This window comes from Ascaphus truei, chromosome 7 (assembly GCF_040206685.1).
Source record: "Ascaphus truei isolate aAscTru1 chromosome 7, aAscTru1.hap1, whole genome shotgun sequence".
Lineage (NCBI taxonomy): Eukaryota > Metazoa > Chordata > Amphibia > Anura > Ascaphidae > Ascaphus > Ascaphus truei.
This window is the reverse complement of record NC_134489.1, coordinates 82,735,862-82,754,902: the sequence shown is the minus strand read 5'-3', so window position 1 is coordinate 82,754,902 and position 19,041 is coordinate 82,735,862. Positions and strand designations below refer to the sequence as shown.

Sequence of the window (19,041 nt, the reverse complement as noted above, 5' to 3'; positions counted from 1 at the left end):
GGGAATGGAGCAGACAACCTTTGAAGTAATGTTGGCCATAAATATAAAAATCATTCAGCTGGAAAAAATATCAGGAATGGTATTAAAGTTTCCTTCCCAGCAATTAAGCTGTAAAAAGCTGTAAAAATCACCTTTATTGACATTTCTAACTTTTCTTTGTACTCATTAAATTTTATGGTCTACAATAGCAAGAGCTGGTCATAGTTTATAAACTGCTTAATATACCCAATTAGCAAGCATAGATATTTAGCTGTGTATTGTGGACACTATTAAATATACTTCACACAAAATACTATGTATTTGTTACCCGCATGCTGGGCTAACAGAGGGCTATCCGGCCACCATTTGCCAGAGTCCAGACTCTGTGGAGCCTGGACAGCGGGTGGGCTCAGTATGCAAAGAGGCAGAGGAGCCAGGTTAGCCCATGCCCCCTTGTAGAATGAAAAAAGTTGCCCACCCGGCTTTACAATACCGACAAATTGGGGATTGGTTGGCAGGAGAATTCCCACGCTCAGATAGGCTGTAGAGGTTTGTGAATGGGACCCTGAAACCCATAAGGAGCCTTGCAGCCAATGAGGCGCAAAGATTCCAAGCACCAAACCAACAGCGGCAAATTCAAAGATGCTCTTTACTGAATAGACGCGAGCTGGCTTCACAGATTTTGACTCAAGAATTCTTCTAAGTCCCATTTCTGAAGAACGTAGCGGTCGTGGCTGGCATTGCATTCCGAAATCAGTTCCAGGACTTTCGTGAGTACCTACCGGTCATTGGAAAGGGCTCCTACAGGTAATTTTTGTGCATTTAGTTTAGAGGATAGATTTATTTGTTAGCCCCGTTCCCAGTAAGTGTGTTAACCCTGTAAATTGTGTTACATTGTGTGTATGTCGTTTCCTGAAATAAATTAGAATTTATATTACCTCCTTGCGTTGCTCAATCAATGATCCCGATATAAAAAGGTGTTAATAAACCTGGTCTCCTGTGACAGCTTGCTTCTGCTATGCAGACTTGTTGCAGACTGAATGGAGGCCCAAAAAAGTTACATTTTATAGAGCGTATATTTATTTTCTGATGTGCTAAAGTTACTCAGATAATTACATAATTACTCAGGTAATTTTAAAGTACTAATGCAAGGTTTAGGCAAAGCCATATAAATTTTTCATAGACAATGGTTCTGCTAATATAATATCTCATTATAATAATGTAGAAAGAGTTGTTTGTGACCCTGTTGTGCCTAACTCGTAATCGGGGATCGTATGTCTAAAATAGCAATGGTGTACTATCTTCTTTATGACAATGCTGTTTTTGCGACTACATCTAAACTCTAAATCAGTCACTAACTGTCTTTCTGTTATCTCCTCATGAATTTCCCATCACTATCTAAATTAACATGTCAAAAACAGAAATGATAATTTTCCTCCTAACTCTACACCTGTACCCAATTTACCACTTGCAGCCAGCAAGCTGGATGCTTAGGTGTATGGTACATTTTGACTCATCCTTCTTCATCATCCACATTCGGTACCTCACCAAATTCTGTCAACAATATTGCCAAATTGAAAATACACCCCTTTCTCACCGAATAAGCCACAAAAACACTTATTTACTTACTCATGATGTCCCAAATGTATGTACAGTATGTCTATCTTTATTTATAAAGTGCCCCCTCTGTACTCAGCACTTTACAAAAGAGACAATACAGTACAGGGAATTATAGTACAATATGTGCAACAAACAAGATCAGACAATAGGAAAGGAAATACCTGCCCCGCAGAGCTTACATTCTAAGTGGCATGTTGGGAGACTTACAGCAGGTAAGTGAATAAGTGCAGTAGATGGCAGAGCTTGGACACAATGGTTGGCATGAGTGACTGGACTGTGGCAACCTGCTTCTGTTACTTCTCCAGTCCATATTAAACGCTACTATTCTCAATCACCTCACCCACTGCTCTTCTTCTGCTATCCCATTGTGCAAATCAGAAAATGTCTAATGCAAGACACTTGTCCTCACTTACAAAGTTATACTTAACCCCACTCTTCTCTACATCTCTGACGTCATTTCCAATTACTCTTCCATACAGGGTTTATCCTCTACTCATGATTTAAATCTTCAACTCCCCCATTACATCCTTTCACTCTTGCCACAACGTTGGACTATTCTACCACGTACAATCCGACTCAGCCCTACTATAAATACACTTAAAACACTTTTTCTTCAAGGAAGATTATCGAACCTTCTTCTGACCTCTCTTCTTTTTGATACTTTTACCCTAGAACGACATACTCAGAATCGCGAAGTTGATAGCTAAACCAAAGTTGAGCAGCTTCTCTTCTGTCTCCTTCCCCCACCCGCACACACAGACTATTCCCTGTGTCTCCACTCCCTATCTTTTTAAGTTGCTTGGGGCTGAGACCTCCTTCCTATTATTCCTGTTTGGCTTAAATTATTTGTACTCTTTTTTGTTATACTGTACAATATTATTGTCCTCCCTTCCATATTGTACTGCGCTGCAGAATATGTTATCATCATACAAATAAAAGATAATAATAATACCCCATAAGACCCTTCGAGCACCAGAAGATACCTTCCAGCTCATTCAGATGATGGGCTGTAAGGTGTCTTTGGTGCCGGAAGGTGTCTTATGCCGTAGCATTGCCTATAGTCCTCATTGTCCATCTATAGTTGTTCTCTGGCATGTGCAAAAGTCTAAAAAGTACTTAACTCTGAGTACTTTGGTCTATAGTTCTCTTATTGTACAATTATATGTTATAATGGCAATAAAAAAAAATCTGTGTTTAGTGTGATACAGTTATTGCTTTTTCTAAGTAAGCAAGTTTGTGAGTTATTCATATAGCTACGATATTGTGGACCACCCCCTTCTCCTTCACATTCTCCATACTCTTGAAATCCCTCTCACCTCTCTCATTGCAATTTCGGTATCTTGTTTGCTAACACCTCCTCCTACTATGTTGATCTCTCTGTAGGCTTACCTCAGGGGTCGGTCCGAGGACCTCTTCTCTTTAGACACACATTTACAATAACATCCTCCTACTGTCTCTGTAAGTTCTCCATACATACCAATTAGAGTGTAAGCTCTTCGGGGGAAGGGACTCTTTTCACTAATGTCTACTTTGATTTATGTATGTATGTACTGTATGTAATGCATGAAGCGCTATGTAATGCACGATTTCTGGTGGGTGGGGGTTGGTTACAGTGGCCCTGCGCTTACCTGAAGGCATTTAAATTAATGTTGGGGTCGCGTGAGGCCTCTGTAACTTTACAGTGATGCGTCGCCATAGTAACTGACGCCGCAGGTTGACGTCATGTTCCCATGGCAATGTAACGTCACAAGATCCTGCGGCATCATTTGCCGCCAGAGCTGAGCAGGAGGGTTGGGGGCGGGGGGGGTGAGCAGGCAGCGGGGTGCAGGGGGGCAGAGCGAGAAGAGTTTGCGCACAAATGGATTTGTGTGAAACTCAACACCTATTTGGATAACAGGCCTGTTGCTATAACATAATAGCATTGATACGACGGTGCTGCCCGCAGACCAGACCCGTCCCTTATACTGAGGTGGGGACGTATATGTGCACGCACCCGCAGCAAAAGGAGCGTGTCCAGAGTGTGGTGTTTTAGGCGTTACCAGGCTGGGTGGTGTTAGCTTTAGCAATACTTGCCGGTTCCGATAAAGAAGAGCCGTAGTCGTTGCCGTTAGCCAAGGTCAGGGATTGGAGAATTCCGGAAGGTCGTGTCAAAGCAGGGATCGAGAGCCAGAGGTTGACGTCTGCCAAGCCAAGTCGTGACCTGAGTGAATGAAGAGAGAAAGTGCCAGAGTAGACTTCCGCAAGTGGAGACTGTCGAGCGATGTGTGAATGGCAGGACAGGTATTATATAATGCGGTTGGCGAATACCTAGAGGAGTTATGGAGCTGTCCTGGTAAGGCTGTCTAAAGAAGAATACAGGTGATCAGTCTTAGAGCCTGATTGTAGGCTGTGTGTGTTGGGGGCGGCGCCTCATTGAAGGAGCAGTGAATAAATTAGCAAGATCCGGCGCGCTCTGTAATGAGTGAGGGCGCGCGACCATGTACAGCAGCAGCAGCCATAGCTCGAGCCGTCTGCGGGTCAGCGAGTGCCCGCCGGAGACGAGGAGGGAGTCCCCCAACCATTGAGACCGGACGGAACCGGTGAGGTCACGCTGCGGCCGTCGTGACCCCCGGATCCTCACACATTATAACATACAAATGCTTGTGCAATATAACGATCAGAGGTGAAGTTAAGTTCATAACAATAAAACAAACTCGTATTGTACTGCTTGGAGTCAATCAATGTCCGGATAATAAGTCCCTCAAAGGTCTGTATATCCTATGGGTAGTATTACCGCCGAGAGAGGAATCAAATCCTAGATAAACAAGCAGCAAACCGGGGTGCCGTAAGGAAGCTAAACCACTTCAAAGCCTCCGGGTAGGAAAAATAAAGCAACAAAGCTCTGTTACAAGTAACGGGTTAATCAACTGGAGTATATTTAAATCAAGAAAGCTCGGCTTGCTCTGCGACTGCATTCAAATCGCGCCAAACATGAGTCCCGTGCCAGGAGAGGCAGACGATTTCAAACAGACACACGGTAATTGTCTGTGTGCCGCGATCCAGTACAGATATCATTAAAACCTCCGTTAACGCAGATCAAATTAATATATCATCATAGATAACTAATCTTGTTATGTTGAGTAATATAATAAATACTATTTGAGGTGTGCAAATTTTTGGAGGCTTTTTTTCCTGGTTCTCTCTGACCAGGATCTGTCTTGTCTATTAACAACATGTGCAGCCTAATCCCTTGGATTTTAAAGGTGACAAATACAGTAATATACTTAATGCAGGTGTTTTCTTACCAAAATAAAATCTATTTATTGACCCAGGAAAATAAATCAAGGCCTGAAGTGCACTCAGAAATGCAGTTTTGTGCCATTCTTCAAATTCATAGGACAGCAACTTACTGTATAATAAACTTAATACATGTAAACACTTCAGTTGGATGTTGGCCCTGTTCTGGACCTTAAACTTTAGAACTCCCTGTTATCAGCATATCACATTTTATTGCTTTTCTTGCTTCCTGCATTTTTGTTTTCTGAAATATTGCATAATTGATAATTAGACACAGTAAGCACGGGGAACTGTTTCTGGATTCCAGTTTATATTTTTTTCCTGGGAATCTGGAGAGAGTGTATTCAATGACAATAAAAGAATGAGTTTTCACAGAGGTGTAATGTCCCTTCCAATGGCCCTGATGCTTTTGGTATCTTTATGTCGTCTAAATTTAGCATAGGCTGAACTTGATGGACGTACGTCTTTTTTCAACCTCATCTACTATGTAACTATGTATCTAAGTAAAAACCAAATAACCTGGCGCCAAATAATGTCCAATGGTGATAGGTCCTGAGATCTTCAGTGGATAAGCACTAGTGCTTCCAGATCATGAAACGAGAAAAACAGAGAAGGGACAAAACATAGCGTAAAACTGCTGGGTAATGTCAGCCTACACTAAAGACAAAACATACACACTCTTAGTAACTGACTATAAAATAAATTTTATAAAATTATGAACTATGTCGATAAAACACGGACAACAGAACTGACAATGAAGGACAGCTGGTCATCCAGAGTGGGTAAGATCAAAACTCTACTTACAAGAAGCAGGGAGACAACGAGATAAGGCGGATAGAGGTAAGTGTCCAACTGACATCAGGAGAAGTTCCAACAGAGCTCTACTCTGTGACGCTGGTGCTGTCGCCGGAATAGCCTGATGTCAATCAGAGGGAAGCGCCGGTGGGGGAAGCAGGCTCACTGGAGTACTCACGCCAACACCGCGTGGAGCTACACCTCCTCCCCCACTGTTCCTCCTCTCCGCCCGGCAGCTAGTGCGCGCCCGTGAAGTAAAAGGTACACGAACCTCGCCGCTCGATCACACGGATGAAACTGCAAGTCCTGCAAAGTACTGTAGGCAGTCCAGAGGGTGACTACTGGCACCTGCCCTACGCGTTTCGTAGAACTAATTCTACTTCCTTAGGAGATGATAACAAGATACATAAGGCTAATCCTATATACCCTTTCCGATGGAAAAACAATTAGTGGTTAAAGGAATACATACTGTACATAGGAACCTGTGTATCTGCCCGTCACTAAACAAAATACATAAAATATACAATACATAACCCAGCATTACTACAATTCATATAATACATATATAGATGAGTGGCATAAAGGATACTTAAGCGCCTCATGGATGTACAACAAGACAACCCATAAGCAATTAACCCTTGTTCTTCCGTTAGGAGACTCTTAGAGAGCTGGAGTTGGCCACCCCTTGATTGCTGGGGTAACTGGGGGGGGGGGGGGATTGTTGTGTTAATTTAAAAAATGAATTGAAAGAATTTTTGCATTTGATTTTGGGGGTTTGTATGTTGGGGAAGGGGGTAATTATTATAGGATAGTTGCAGTTCTTTTCCCCTTTCCCTTTATTTTTGTTTGTGTATAGTATGTTTGAAATGTCCTAGTCCTATAATGGTGCATTCATGTCCAACAAAACATAGGGCCCTAATGAATTCAGTATAGGGCCCTAATGAATTCAAAAGTGTGAAAGTAAATTAAATTAAAACGATTTTAACTGGCAGCTTTTAGTGCTTAATGATAGTGTTGCTGATTTGCCCAGAAATGGGTAAATATGAGAAAGTCTTTAGTTTATTCAACATGACTGCACTTTAGAAATAAATTGCATGGTTTGCTTCTCTGATATATGCTTACTTTATGATGGAATTTCGTGCTGATTATCACGCCCAATTAATATTAAGGTAACATTTTATGTTGAAACTTGGTTAGAGATTGGCGCATTTTTGGTAAAGTTGTGGACAATTTTATAAAGTTGATAAATTTACTAGACGTTTTGGAGTTTAAAGTTTGATCTAGCAAAAGCAAATGTTTTAAACTTTTTTTTGAGGGAGGGGGGGGGGGGGGCGCAGGGAAATGCAAAGCACATGTCAGCTACTTTGCCCATAAAGATGTAGCCCCCTGTAAACAGCACAGGCTATACCTATCTCCTTCCTACTGTGGTAAGTCCTGTTAAGGGCAGGCACCAGTAGTGATCATGGGTTTTCCCCGCCTAAGCCCTGACTTGATTGGTGGAGGTAGGCCCCCGGACCCTGTGTGCAGGCAGAGACACAGGGGAGGGGTCTGCTGACATCATGGTAGGCAGGGCTGTCCCTATTTAGTGGGCTGCTCCTGTGAGTCTAAAGGAGTTGGAGGAGTAAGTTAGAGCTGAAGCAGAGAGCGGGTGCTGAAGCAGAGTCTGAGCTTGGAGCATGCAAAGGAGAGGAGAGGAGAGACTCAGCCACCTTGAGTAGAGTTGATAGCACCGTAGACCCGGTGGATCAATGCCCCTCACCCCAATGCTGGGGTGATGGGGAGAATCCATTCCCCACCCAGAGGATAACCTCTGAGGTGGGCAGCGGGGTATTGATGCCCCAGCCCAGACCATCCTGTCGGAGGATAGACTTGGAAGGAAGGAGAGGAGGAAAGACCTGTTCAGGGAGGAGGGTCGAGTGATAAGCGGGACATTGCTGTTGTTGTTGTGGCTGCTCGTCGCCACTACATTTGGAGGCGTTGTTCGACAAATAAAGAGAGACAATACTTTTATACCAAGACCGTTGTGTGATTCTGGAGCATCCACCCTGGGACCAGGGTTCACTCTTCTATACAGGTCCTATCCCACATCCCTGCGAGTATAGAGGATGGATGCGCTGCACCACTAAAGCATGGAGGCTACTACCCCAGAAGCCTGGCCCTGTGATCCCCCACACCATCGCGGGGACTCAGGCCCTCCTGTTCCACACAGGTACGCACCACTAAATACATGTAATCCACCCTCACACACCCTAGATATGTCAGATGAGTCTAGGGGGGGGGGGAATATGGGTTACAAAGGTTTAGGAAATTATTAGTTATGGGTTACTAGCTTTCAGTTATGCGGAGATTACTTGTTATAGCCTGCACCATTCTGGTAGATGAGCAAAATTGAGGGTGCAACGTTTAAAAGCCTATTGTCTTTATCCACTACCAATTTTTGTGTTCCCAACTGCACTTTCCGAAAAGCTCTTTTCTGCATCCTTTTAAGCAAACCCTTCTCATTACCGATTTAAAAAGATAGAGGCAAATAGTCTGTCTCTGCATTTAACAATATCTGAATTTGAAATCATGCATGCGGAGGAATCTACTTGCCAATTTTATAGGACTGACGGCAGAAGAATCTCGGCTCTGTTTTTTTTTTTTTTTAAATATGTGAAATTCTTTTCTCCTGCTCTGAAGTGGTTTAAAAAAATGACAGTGACGAAGAAGATGTTCAGTGGGCTGCGTGGTGATAACATTCAGAATGCTGATATCTGTACATTCCATGAGTCTCCCCCTTCAGGAAGATAAAACATGCAGTGTCAAAGCAGGCGGATTTAAGTGTTGAATCAGCAACAATACATCACTGACATTTGTACAAAGCAGAAAGCCTGTTTATTGCAAGTGCTCAATATCTCAACGTAAAGAAGAAAGCGTGAATACAAGTTTGTTTTGACACACTGCTCCATTTTCAGTTTGTGCCTAATGTAAGAGTTTCCCCATGTGACACACGTTGTTAGTCAGAGAAGCGGTGGAAGCACTGTATGTAGGGTTTTACCGGTACAGTCCCGTTTTTTTGTGGCCTGTCCCGGTTTAAGTCTGTCCCGGTTTTTGTCCCGGTTTTTGTTCCTGGTTATTGCGGGGCAGCGGCGGTGAGGAAAATGCGGCGGCCGGTAAGTATTTTCTATGTGTGTGTGAATGCTGCCGGGGGGACTGAATGAAGGAGAATGCCGGGGCAGGACTTAGAATGCCGGCCGGCCCGCAGGGGATTGGTCGCAGGCATGTCAGAGGAAGCCGGGGGCGGGGGTTCCGCTTTGTGAAGCGCACACGTGACTGTGACTGCCTTCCCGCTCCCGGCTCCTCTGTGCGCGGTAAGTGTCCCCCTTCTGTCCCGGGTCCCAGCCAAGGGGGGGGGAGGTGCGCAATAGGAGGTGGTAGCGGGGGTGCACCTGCCCTTGCCCCCCGGCGCGCGTGCCTGCCCTTGCCCCCCGGCGCACTCGCCTGCCCTTGCCCCCCGGCGCACGCGCCTGCCCTTGCCCCCCGGCGCGCGCGCCTGCCTTTGCCCCCCGGCGCTCACTTCCCCCCCGTCCACTTGGGGTGGGAGATAGGCTCGGGGGCGGGCAGTGGTGGCTGCGCGTTGTGCGGGCGTTGCAGGGGCTGGCGGGGTGTATGTGGGTGTGTGTGTGTGTGTATCAGTGGGTGGGTGTGTCAGTGGGTGTGTGTGTATCAGTGGGTGTGTGTGTATCAGTGGGTGTGTGTGTATCAGTGGGTGCGTGTGTATCAGTGGGTGTCTGTGTATCAGTGGGTGGGTGTGTATCATGTGTGTGTGTGTGTGTATATCAGTGTGTGTGTGTGTGTGTGTGTGTATATCAGTGGGTGTGTGTGTGTGTGTATCAGTGTGTGTATCAGTGGGTGTGTGTGGGTGTGTGTATCAGTTGGTGTGTGTGTATCAGTGGGTGAGTGTGTATCAGTGGGTGTGTGTGTGTGTGTATCAGTGGGTGTGTGTGTATCAGTGGGTGTGTGTGTATCAGTGGGTGTGTGTGTGTGTATCAGTGTGTGTGTGTGTGTGTGTGTGTATCAGTGTGTATCAGTGCGTGTGTGTGTGTGTCAGTGGGTGTGTGGGTGTGTATCGGTGGGTGTGTGTATCAGTGTGTGTGTGTGTGTGTATCAGTGTGTGTGTGTGTGTGTATCAGTGTGTATCAGTGCGTGTGTATCAGTGGGTGTGTGGGTGTGTATCGGTGGGTATGGGTATCAGTGGGTGTGGGTATCAGTGGGTGTGGGTATCAGTGGGTGTCAGTGGGTGGGGGTGTGTGAGTGGGTGTGGGTATCAGTGGGTGGGGGTGTGTGTGTATCAGTGGGTTGGGTGGGTGTGTATCAGTGGGTGTCAGTGGGTGGGTGTGAGTATGAGTGGGTGGGTGTGGGTATCAGTGGGTATGGGTATCAGTGGGTGGGGGTGTGGGAGTGGGTGTGGGTATCAGTGGGTGGGGGTGTGTGTATCAGTGGGTTGGGTGGGTGTGTATCAGTGGGTGTCAGTGGGTGGGTGTGAGTATGAGTGGGTGGGTGTGGGTATCAGTGGGTGTGGGTATCAGTGGGTGGGGGTGTGTGTGTATCAGTGGGTTGGGTGTGTGTGTCAGTGTGTGTGCGTGTGTGTGTGTGTGTATCAGTGGGTGTGTGTCTCCCTCACCCTCCCTTTCTCTCCCCTCCCTTTCTCTCTCCCTCCCTGTCTCTCCCTCCCTGTCACTCCCTGTCTCTCCCTCCCTCCCTGTCTCTCCCTCTCCCTCCCTCTCCCTCCCTCCCTGTCTCTCCCTCTCCCCCCCTCCCTCCCTGTCTCTCCCTCTCCCTCCCTCCCTGTCTCTCCCTCTCCCTCCCTGTCTCTCCCTCCCTCCCTGTCTCTCCCTCCCTGTCTCCCCCTGTCTCTCTCTCCCTCCCTGTCTCCCCCTGTCTCTCTCTCCCCCTGTCTCCCTCTCTCTCTCTCCCCCTGTCTCCCTCTCTCTCTCCCCCTGTCTCCCTCTCTCTCTCCCCCTGTCTCCCTCTCTCTCTCTCCCCCTGTCTCCCTCTCTCTCTCTCCCCCTGTCTCCCTCTCTCTCTCTCCCCCTGTCTCCCTCTCTCTCTCTTCCCCTGTCTCCCTCTCTCTCTCCCCGTCTCCCTCTCTCTCTCTCTCCCCCTGTCTCCCTCTCTCTCTCTCCCCCTGTCTCCCTCTCTCTCTCTTCCCTGAAACAGTGCCTTGAATTTGTCGCCTCCCAATCTGGAAGCCAAGACCGATTCAATGCCTGTGATTCTAAGCCCAGCTGGATCTTTCGAGTAGACCAGAGAAAAGTGTCGAGGGACACTGTGCGTAAGGACTCCCTTGAGGATGGCACGTCGATGCTCAAGGAATCTTATGCACAGTGGTCGCTTGGTGCGTCCAACATATTGGAAATTGCAGGGGAGGACATATACAATATGTGTTGTTAAACAGATAATAGAGCTCTTTATTGGGTGTGTTGACCCATTAGAGAAAGAAGCAAATGTATTAGTAACAGTAATATGTTTACACACAAGGCATCTTGACCTGACACATCTGTGATTGCCATGAGACAAGGCAATTGGCCACAGATGTGCTAGGTTCACGGAGTTTACTAGGTGCCAGTTGGTTTTTAATATTCATGGCCCTACAAAACACTACGGGTGCTGTGTTAGTAAGATACTTTTGAAGGTGTGGATCACAGATCAACACATTCCAGTGTCGATTGAGGACTTGAGTGATCTTATTCGAGTAGCTGTTGAATCTCGTAACAAACTTTGGACTGCCCATGGTGTTGTGTTGTTTGTGGTGTGCTGTTCTCTGTGTGTGTAGATCTGCTGTGTTTGTGTAGAGCTGCTGTGTGTGTGTGTACACACAGAGGGGGCGGCAGTGTGTGGATATAGATATCTGCAGTGTAAGCGTATATAGAGGTGGTTTCATGTATTTACCATTTTATTTTAATAAAAAAATCTATTTAACTATACAAAAGTGTCTATTATTTATGAAAAAATCCTACATTTAGCCTATAATAGTAATAATCCCCTCAGAACAGGGCATTACTGGCCAATAATGCCCTGGCTGGGTTAAACTCCCTCGGCTTCACCTCGGGCCTTCAACTCTTCCAGCCAGGGCATTATTGGCCAGTAATGCCCTGTTCTGAGGGGATTATTACTTAATTACCATATGATTTGCATATGAGTAAGCCTAAGATTTGTTCAAATTTTTCGATCCGTTTTTAAGGAAAATGCCAGGACATTGTTGGAGATATGCGTAACGGATATGGATACCTTAAATTGACATTAATGAAATGTTCAAAAATGTGCGAACTTCTGAGGATCTACCCCTAAGTGAGGGAAAGATGGAGAGAAAACCCCATATTTAATTTGCTCAATATGATTGTGGCTTCATTCATTTGAATGTGAAATCTTCCTGAGCAAGGGGTAGACAGCTTCAAACCATATTAAAAGGGGATTCGCGTTCCAATAAGCAGTCTTAATTAAGTCTGCAGGACAGGTAAACATTCAGAATAGGAGAGAATAAGGATAATAAAATACTAAAGAGACTCATGCAGACCTGCACTCATTTAATATTTACCTAACCTTTACTTGTATTCAGTTGGATGGTTTTAAAGCGCTACGTAAAACAAAATAATCACTTAAAACCCTTAAAGAATCTTTTCATTCTATATATAGAGGTAATACTTTAAAAAAAAAGTTGCTAGTTGCTGCTACAATATCAAGTGAATAATGCATTCTCAAAAATAAATCTCAAAATATTGTTATTTAGTTGATCACAAGAAAAGACAAATGCTTGTCTTATGGTCAGTTAGTAAACTGTTTTATTTATAGTGAATTACACCTTTATTGATTTAATGAGCATTGATTTTCGACTAAATATTTTGCTTTTGGAACACGTTTTTGAGTCTACAAAAATATAACGCTCTTCTTTTGCAGGGTTGTTTTTAACAAGAAAAGCCAACTGCAACTGCAGATAATCTTTAGCTTATTAAACATTCATTGACAGACGCTGTTTTACTGCACCTGTGGAATCCAGAGTAATTCCATAATTACCTCTGAAAAAGTTGCTACAACATAAAAAAAAAAGTATTTTCTAGTAAAACATTTGAGAAATGTTTAACAACATTTAAATGTTTAACAACAATTACATTAAGTATTGGTATTTTACATATAGAGAAAAAAGAGTTTACTTACATTATATATTGATATGGTATGAATTGATATGTCAATACTTAATGCAAGATACAGTATTTGCATACAATGATTTAATATGCTCTACTAATGTCACTAAACAGACATTATTAGTCACTTCAAAACATAGTTTATTTTAAAGTTATTGTTTGTATATATCAATGAAAATGATACTGATGGTGTGTTAGGTATTAAATGAATACAGCATTTGAAGATACATGCTATGTGTTTGTTTCTAAAGTGAATATTCTCAAAAGGAAGACACACAAGACATGTATCCATTTAATAAAACAATCACAATACTCAACCTTTCTCTAAAATGCTGCCTGCTGGGGGGGGGGGGGGGGTAATGTTACTCAAATACCAAAAATGTTGGTAAAACTTCACAGATCTAGATGGAATATCCACAGAAGCGAAATATTATTTTGATCCTTTTTCTTCCACAAATTACTGTATGAGTTGATATCCTATACTGTCGCAGCGGAGAACCAAATATTCATTTTTCTATTTTGTTTTAGTAGATTTTTTTCAGTACAAGTCAGAACACCACATAGTTAAGAAAACGTTGAGTAAAAACCAACCATAATCGCACAAATTGAGCGGTATTTGACACACCTGTGGTTATATGATTAAACATACTGTATCTGACACGCCCTTTGTTATATGACTTATTACATACACCAATATAGGAGAACCCAAACAATTCAATTCCGACCTGCTAAATGTTTTAGTATAAGTATATGAAGAGTAGAAATGTGCAAATCTCTCCTAACTTTTTCCATAATGTTACATTGTTCATATGTTCAAGAATTTCGACCAAATTGTGATATTTTTCTTTTACCAGAATAGAACAAAAAACTGCAGTAAATTGTCGTATTTAATGGCACATTGACTTCTAATGCTTGGTTAGTTTTTTTGTGGAGCTTGTTATTAAAAGAGGCTGTTTTTGCCCTGTCTGCAAAGAGTTCGCACAACTCTATAGCAATCGCTGAATAGCAAGCAATGGGCCATACTGCTAAGCTGCTTAGTGTAGTTATGGATTGAAATAATATAACTGCCCTAAAACAACCCTTTACCTAATGAAAAAGCACATAACACTATTCATTACGGTGTCCCGGAAAACAAAATAAAACCCAGGGCATTAATAAAGCGAGAAAGGATAATGCACATTCTAAAATATGATGGAACCGCGGCTGAAAAAGCCTAGAGCCGCCGCTCAGGAGATTGTGGTGCTGCAACATCATGCTTCATGATCGGACCCCCCACAGTGATAATCCTCCAGCACCGGGGCAGTCACGGAACATAGCTTGCCCCGCTACTGGAAACAATAAGTCATGCTACATCTGTACATATAAAAACAAATGAAAGAATTTTGGCTAGAATATGATAAACAGCTCCAAATATATGCGTGAAAGTGTTCAAAAACGAATGTGCGTGTATACATGTGATGTATATACATAGTACTGTATGTCATTAATCGTATTGTAAGGATGTCACAAATCCCCAGCTGCTCTTTTTAAAGTGCATATTCTGAGGTTCCCAAGTCTCTATTTCAGATGTACAGTACTGTAAGATATTGCAATCTCCAATACAGCTACTAGGACTAGTCTGAACTATCTTACACATAGCAAATATGTAAGCTCTTCGGGGCAGGGATTTCCTTTCCCATTGTCTGATTTTTGCTGCACTTATTGTCTTTTTAAAATTCCCTGTACTGTATTCTTTGTGAAGCGCTGAGTACACTTTTGGCGCTATATAAATAAAGACATACAATACAATACAAATATATACACACACGTGTATACATACGTGCGTGTGTGTCTACGTACATATATATATACACACACACACACACACACACACACACACACACACAGCAGCAGTGGATCAAGAAAGACTAAAGTTGAAGATGATATACACATAGGCATGTCAGTTTTTTTCATAGCTGAAATGGAAACATATTTTTGACTGACAGTTAACACTTTCCAAAATACTGTATCTCTGCTACTTCTTACCTTTAGTTGCCAGCAGAGCCACAGGAATAGCAATGATGACAACAACCACAACACCCAACAGCAAACCTAGCAGCCACTTTAACCATGTCTGAAACATGAAGTTAAAACATAATACTGTATGTTACCAACTCCAATAAAAGCGAACAGATACTTTGTTAGAATAAAGAATGTTTTTTTAGAGCAAATCTGTCTGCAGTTTTGTTTTAGAGGTGAAATGTGTTCATTTTATTGAAAGTAGTTCAGAGCACTCAGCCCCCTGATCACTAGAGTGATTAGTAATCTTAATATGAATTGATACATTTGCATGTCCTAAACCCATATTAACCCTTCAGTGCCAAAGGGTGCAGAGGAAATGTCAAAAATCATGCACTTACCTTCATCTTCCTGGGGATCCTGATATATCTGAAGGCTCCTACGTCAGTGCAAGGAAGGTCAGCAAAGAAGAAAGGAGAACAAAGTAAATCTAAGGATAAGATGTCCCGTGATCATATAAGTCAGGCGAGTTGCATATCTTCAATCCAAATAGTTAAACATTAGTGAGGCGTGTCAAAGGGCACTGTCCTAGTTTGCTAATTACCTTATTCCCAGATTTACAGAGCGATCCTGGCAGTAGACACTGATCAGACTAATAAAAATACAACAGGGAACTGCGATCAGGAAGGATCACTTTCAAACTGCACAGGGAAGTTTCTGCCAGCTGTTTGGGACAGGGAAGTAGAGTGTGGGATCATCAGTTTGCAATTACTGAAGCTCCGATGGGGCTCTCATCAGTATGGGCATAGCAAGGCGAGTCTAGTTAGGAGTTATTCTAGTTAGGAGTCCAGGCAGTTTGGGAGTTTTAGCACTGAACTGTAAAATTGAGGGATAGCTGTGCAAGAGGCTGAGGCACAAAGCTTCCTATGTACATTTGATATTGCAGAATGCATTGGGTATGTTCGCTGTTTGCCCTGCCTGAGCTAGCAAGTTTAAAAGTCTCTTTAATGGAGGGTGTGGGATTCTGTCATGGATATTGTTTGGGAGAATGGCAGGGAGAGCACATTCTAAAGATTACAGATTTTCAGGGTTAATTGCTATTCAGACTGGAGGGCAGGGCAAGATTATTATTATTTTTTTAATTGTGGGGGCTAAGTATAAAGAAAGTGTTTTTCTAAAACAAAACTGGAAAAGTGCATTGCCTCAAATAGTCAAATTTTCACGTAATGTTTCTAAGTATGGTGCACGTTTTTTTATTCTTTGTACAGTATATACTGTATGTTCACACATGAATAAATTACACTAGGGGTAGCCAACTCCAGTCTTCAAGGGCTAACAACAGGTCAGGTTTTCAGGATATCCCTGATTCAGGGGGAGTGGTGGTAATTGTATATGGGGAGGGGGAGTGGTGGTAATTATATCTGGGGAGGGGGAGTGATGATAATTATACCTGGGGAGGGGGAGTGATGATAATTATACCTGGGGAGGGGGAATGATGGTAATTATACCTGGGGAGGGGGAATGATGGTAATTATACCTGGGGAGGGGGAGTGATGATAATTATACCTGGGGAGGGGGAGTGATAATAATTATACCTGGGGAGGGGGAATGATGGTAATTATACCTGGGGAGGGGGAGTGATAATAATTATACCTGGGGAGGGGGAATGATGGTAATTATACCTGGGGAGGGGGAGTGATGATAATTATACCTGGGGAGGGGGAATGATGGTAATTAATTTAATATAACTTATCACCGAAACTCCGTCTGTAATTACACCACAGAGCCAATTTTTTCTTTGTATAAAATAAAGTTATACACGTGCCGCCCAAAAACGGTTTATACATTTATACATTGGAGCACCAAGATTTTGCTATTCTTCTTTGCGTCACCTTTATTACAAAAAATTATTTTACCGAAGCTTTATTCATAGGCTGCAATGTATGTTATATATAGTGCTTGTATTTGTATTTGCTTGTAATTCCTCTGCCAGTTAATTGGGGTTGTCTGTATATACAGATTACAGTTTCAGGCAAGGACAATAAATCTTTGCTCCAAAGAGATTTCAATCTAATTGTGATACCACAGGTTATAAAGGTACTTGCCAGCTGTACCATGGAGTAGTGAAACTCACCTTTAATCCGGTAGCGTACCCTTACTTCACACCCATATTTTTCCTTTTCTGGTCACATTTACCCATAAACTGGTAAATGGTGCAGCCATAATACAGCCACTGTCGCTGTTCATTCACAGTGCAAACATTCTGCTGCAACACCTACATTGCATTATGTTCATGGACTCAGGAAAGTATTACTAGGCTTTATTCCGAGACCCTGCAAGTACCTCTTGACATTAATTGATGGTGGTGGCAACGAGTAAAGATATGATTTGATGGATTGAGGGGTGATTATTATTTATTACACGGACCTAGCAGAGGTGAAAAGTGAATCAGCTAGATATCGTGCCTGATGGGAAGTCCCTTCGCTGTTGTGGCCGCCTCCTTACCTGCCATCGTCCTTCTCCTGAACTGCAGCATCAAATTACTCTGCGGAAATCACCAACATGATGTCACACGGCATCTCATTCCAATGGCAACATGACGCCATAGGACGTCACGTCCAGAATGGGAGGGGGTGGCAGTAAGGGGAAGCCACAACAGCTACAGTAAGTGCCTAGGTGTGGTGAATTTTCAAACCCGCTGCTGGTATTAACCCTTACAAAAAGGAACAAAGAAGCCCAAAGCTGCATCCCATATGACAAAAATACACAGTGAAAACCTATATATCTCTTGAAAAAGGGTCATTTAATTAAACTCTTTGGCCAAAGCGTTATTAGCCTGCTAGCCACATCAAGGCATGGCCATTAGCAGGTCCTAAAACTAACTGATTCAAATTCTTATTTACCTCTGTAACGGGGTTTGCCCAGGCCAATCTCATATTTCCCTCCCTATGTGGACACTGAGCCCTGTTACATGAAGTGTAGTGTGGTGCATCTGCTGGCTTACAGAATCCCTGAGTCTCCCGCGATGGTATGGGGGATGGCATCAGGACTGGCTTATGAGGTAGTGCTAAGTTATACTCACTCATGCTACAGCGCCTCCATCTTTTCCAGACCCCCAGCGTAGTAGGGAGGAGTCTCTGTAAGAGAACCTCTATGTGCACCTTCGTCCCAAGTGACTCCACAATCAGGACAGAAGCGATCTTTTTCTTTGGCATCCATTACTGTCACCATACATGGACAGCCGCCCATCATAGCGGCCGGTCTTCTAGCCGCTCATCTCAAGTTGCCAACCTAAAGGAAGTCCCTGGACACCACTCCTAGTCAGGGCCCTAGAAGCTGTCCTTGCTCTTCTCTTACTCCCTGATGGAGTAAGGAGAATAGCCTGCCCACACGTCTCCCCTAAGGGAGGGTCACAAAACCTGCCAAAGCCTTGACAGATTGCTGGGTCAGACCAGTCTCACTCAGGTTGGTGAGACACTAACTAAATACAGGATGTGCTGCATATTAAATAGATTCAGTAGGCACCACTACTATGTCACTGTAAGTGGACACAGAGCCTGATGTCACTTCCTTCACTAGATATTACACAGCACAGGAGTGTGAGGGCAAACCCCATGATTACTCCTGGCAAACCTGCCCTTAACAAGGATTATTGCACAGGAGGAGAAAGGCATGTAACCCCAAAACGACACAGGGCTACACCTCTATAATTAGAGGAAGAATGATCGGAAGAATTAGAGGAATAAGAACATGATCTACTATGGTTGTGTAATGGGTATTCCACCCCACCCAATCGCATATATAGTGTGGGTGAGTAGAACATGCGGTGTTACCGGTGTGGTGCGTATACCTGCAGGCTCACAGGAGGTTTGAGCCTTCGCTAGTGAGAGCCTGGGGTGAATCCTCTGGAACGTTTCTTCCTTCAGCGCCTCCACCTATGTAGGATTCTATAGAAATGTAGAATGACCCTAACATAGAAACCCACTCAGAAACCACATACACCAGTATTATGGATAACAGGTTTACTGAATGAACAAACACTTTACTAACACACATATAAGACATTACACAACATCATAACCTTATGCTATAACCGTTTCACCTTCTGCCCAATGTCTGGTGTTCCCACCCAGTGTCCGATAATCCCCACCCAATGTCCCGTACTCCTACGGAGGTCGTGGGTGACTGCGCA

At 43.6% G+C, this 19,041-nt stretch overlaps 1 protein-coding gene across 2 annotated transcripts in view; it reads right to left on the bottom strand.

Moving 5' to 3' along the window:
* DPP4 (dipeptidyl peptidase 4) overlaps nt 1–15,748 on the bottom strand; it is a 91,831-nt gene extending 76,083 nt beyond the window's left edge. The window contains exons 1-3 of one of the 2 annotated variants that reach the window (XM_075609244.1): nt 15,454–15,748; nt 15,251–15,288; nt 14,877–14,964 (exon numbers count right to left, since the gene is read on the bottom strand). In XM_075609244.1, coding sequence (XP_075465359.1) covers nt 14,877–14,964; nt 15,251–15,256 — 94 coding nt within the window. In that variant the 5' untranslated portion in view covers nt 15,257–15,288; nt 15,454–15,748. Of the gene's footprint in view, nt 1–14,876; nt 14,965–15,250; nt 15,408–15,453 lie in introns of those variants that run through there. The other variant, XM_075609243.1, reaches the window with a different exon arrangement.
* Between the last annotated feature and the right edge of the window lie 3,293 nt (nt 15,749–19,041).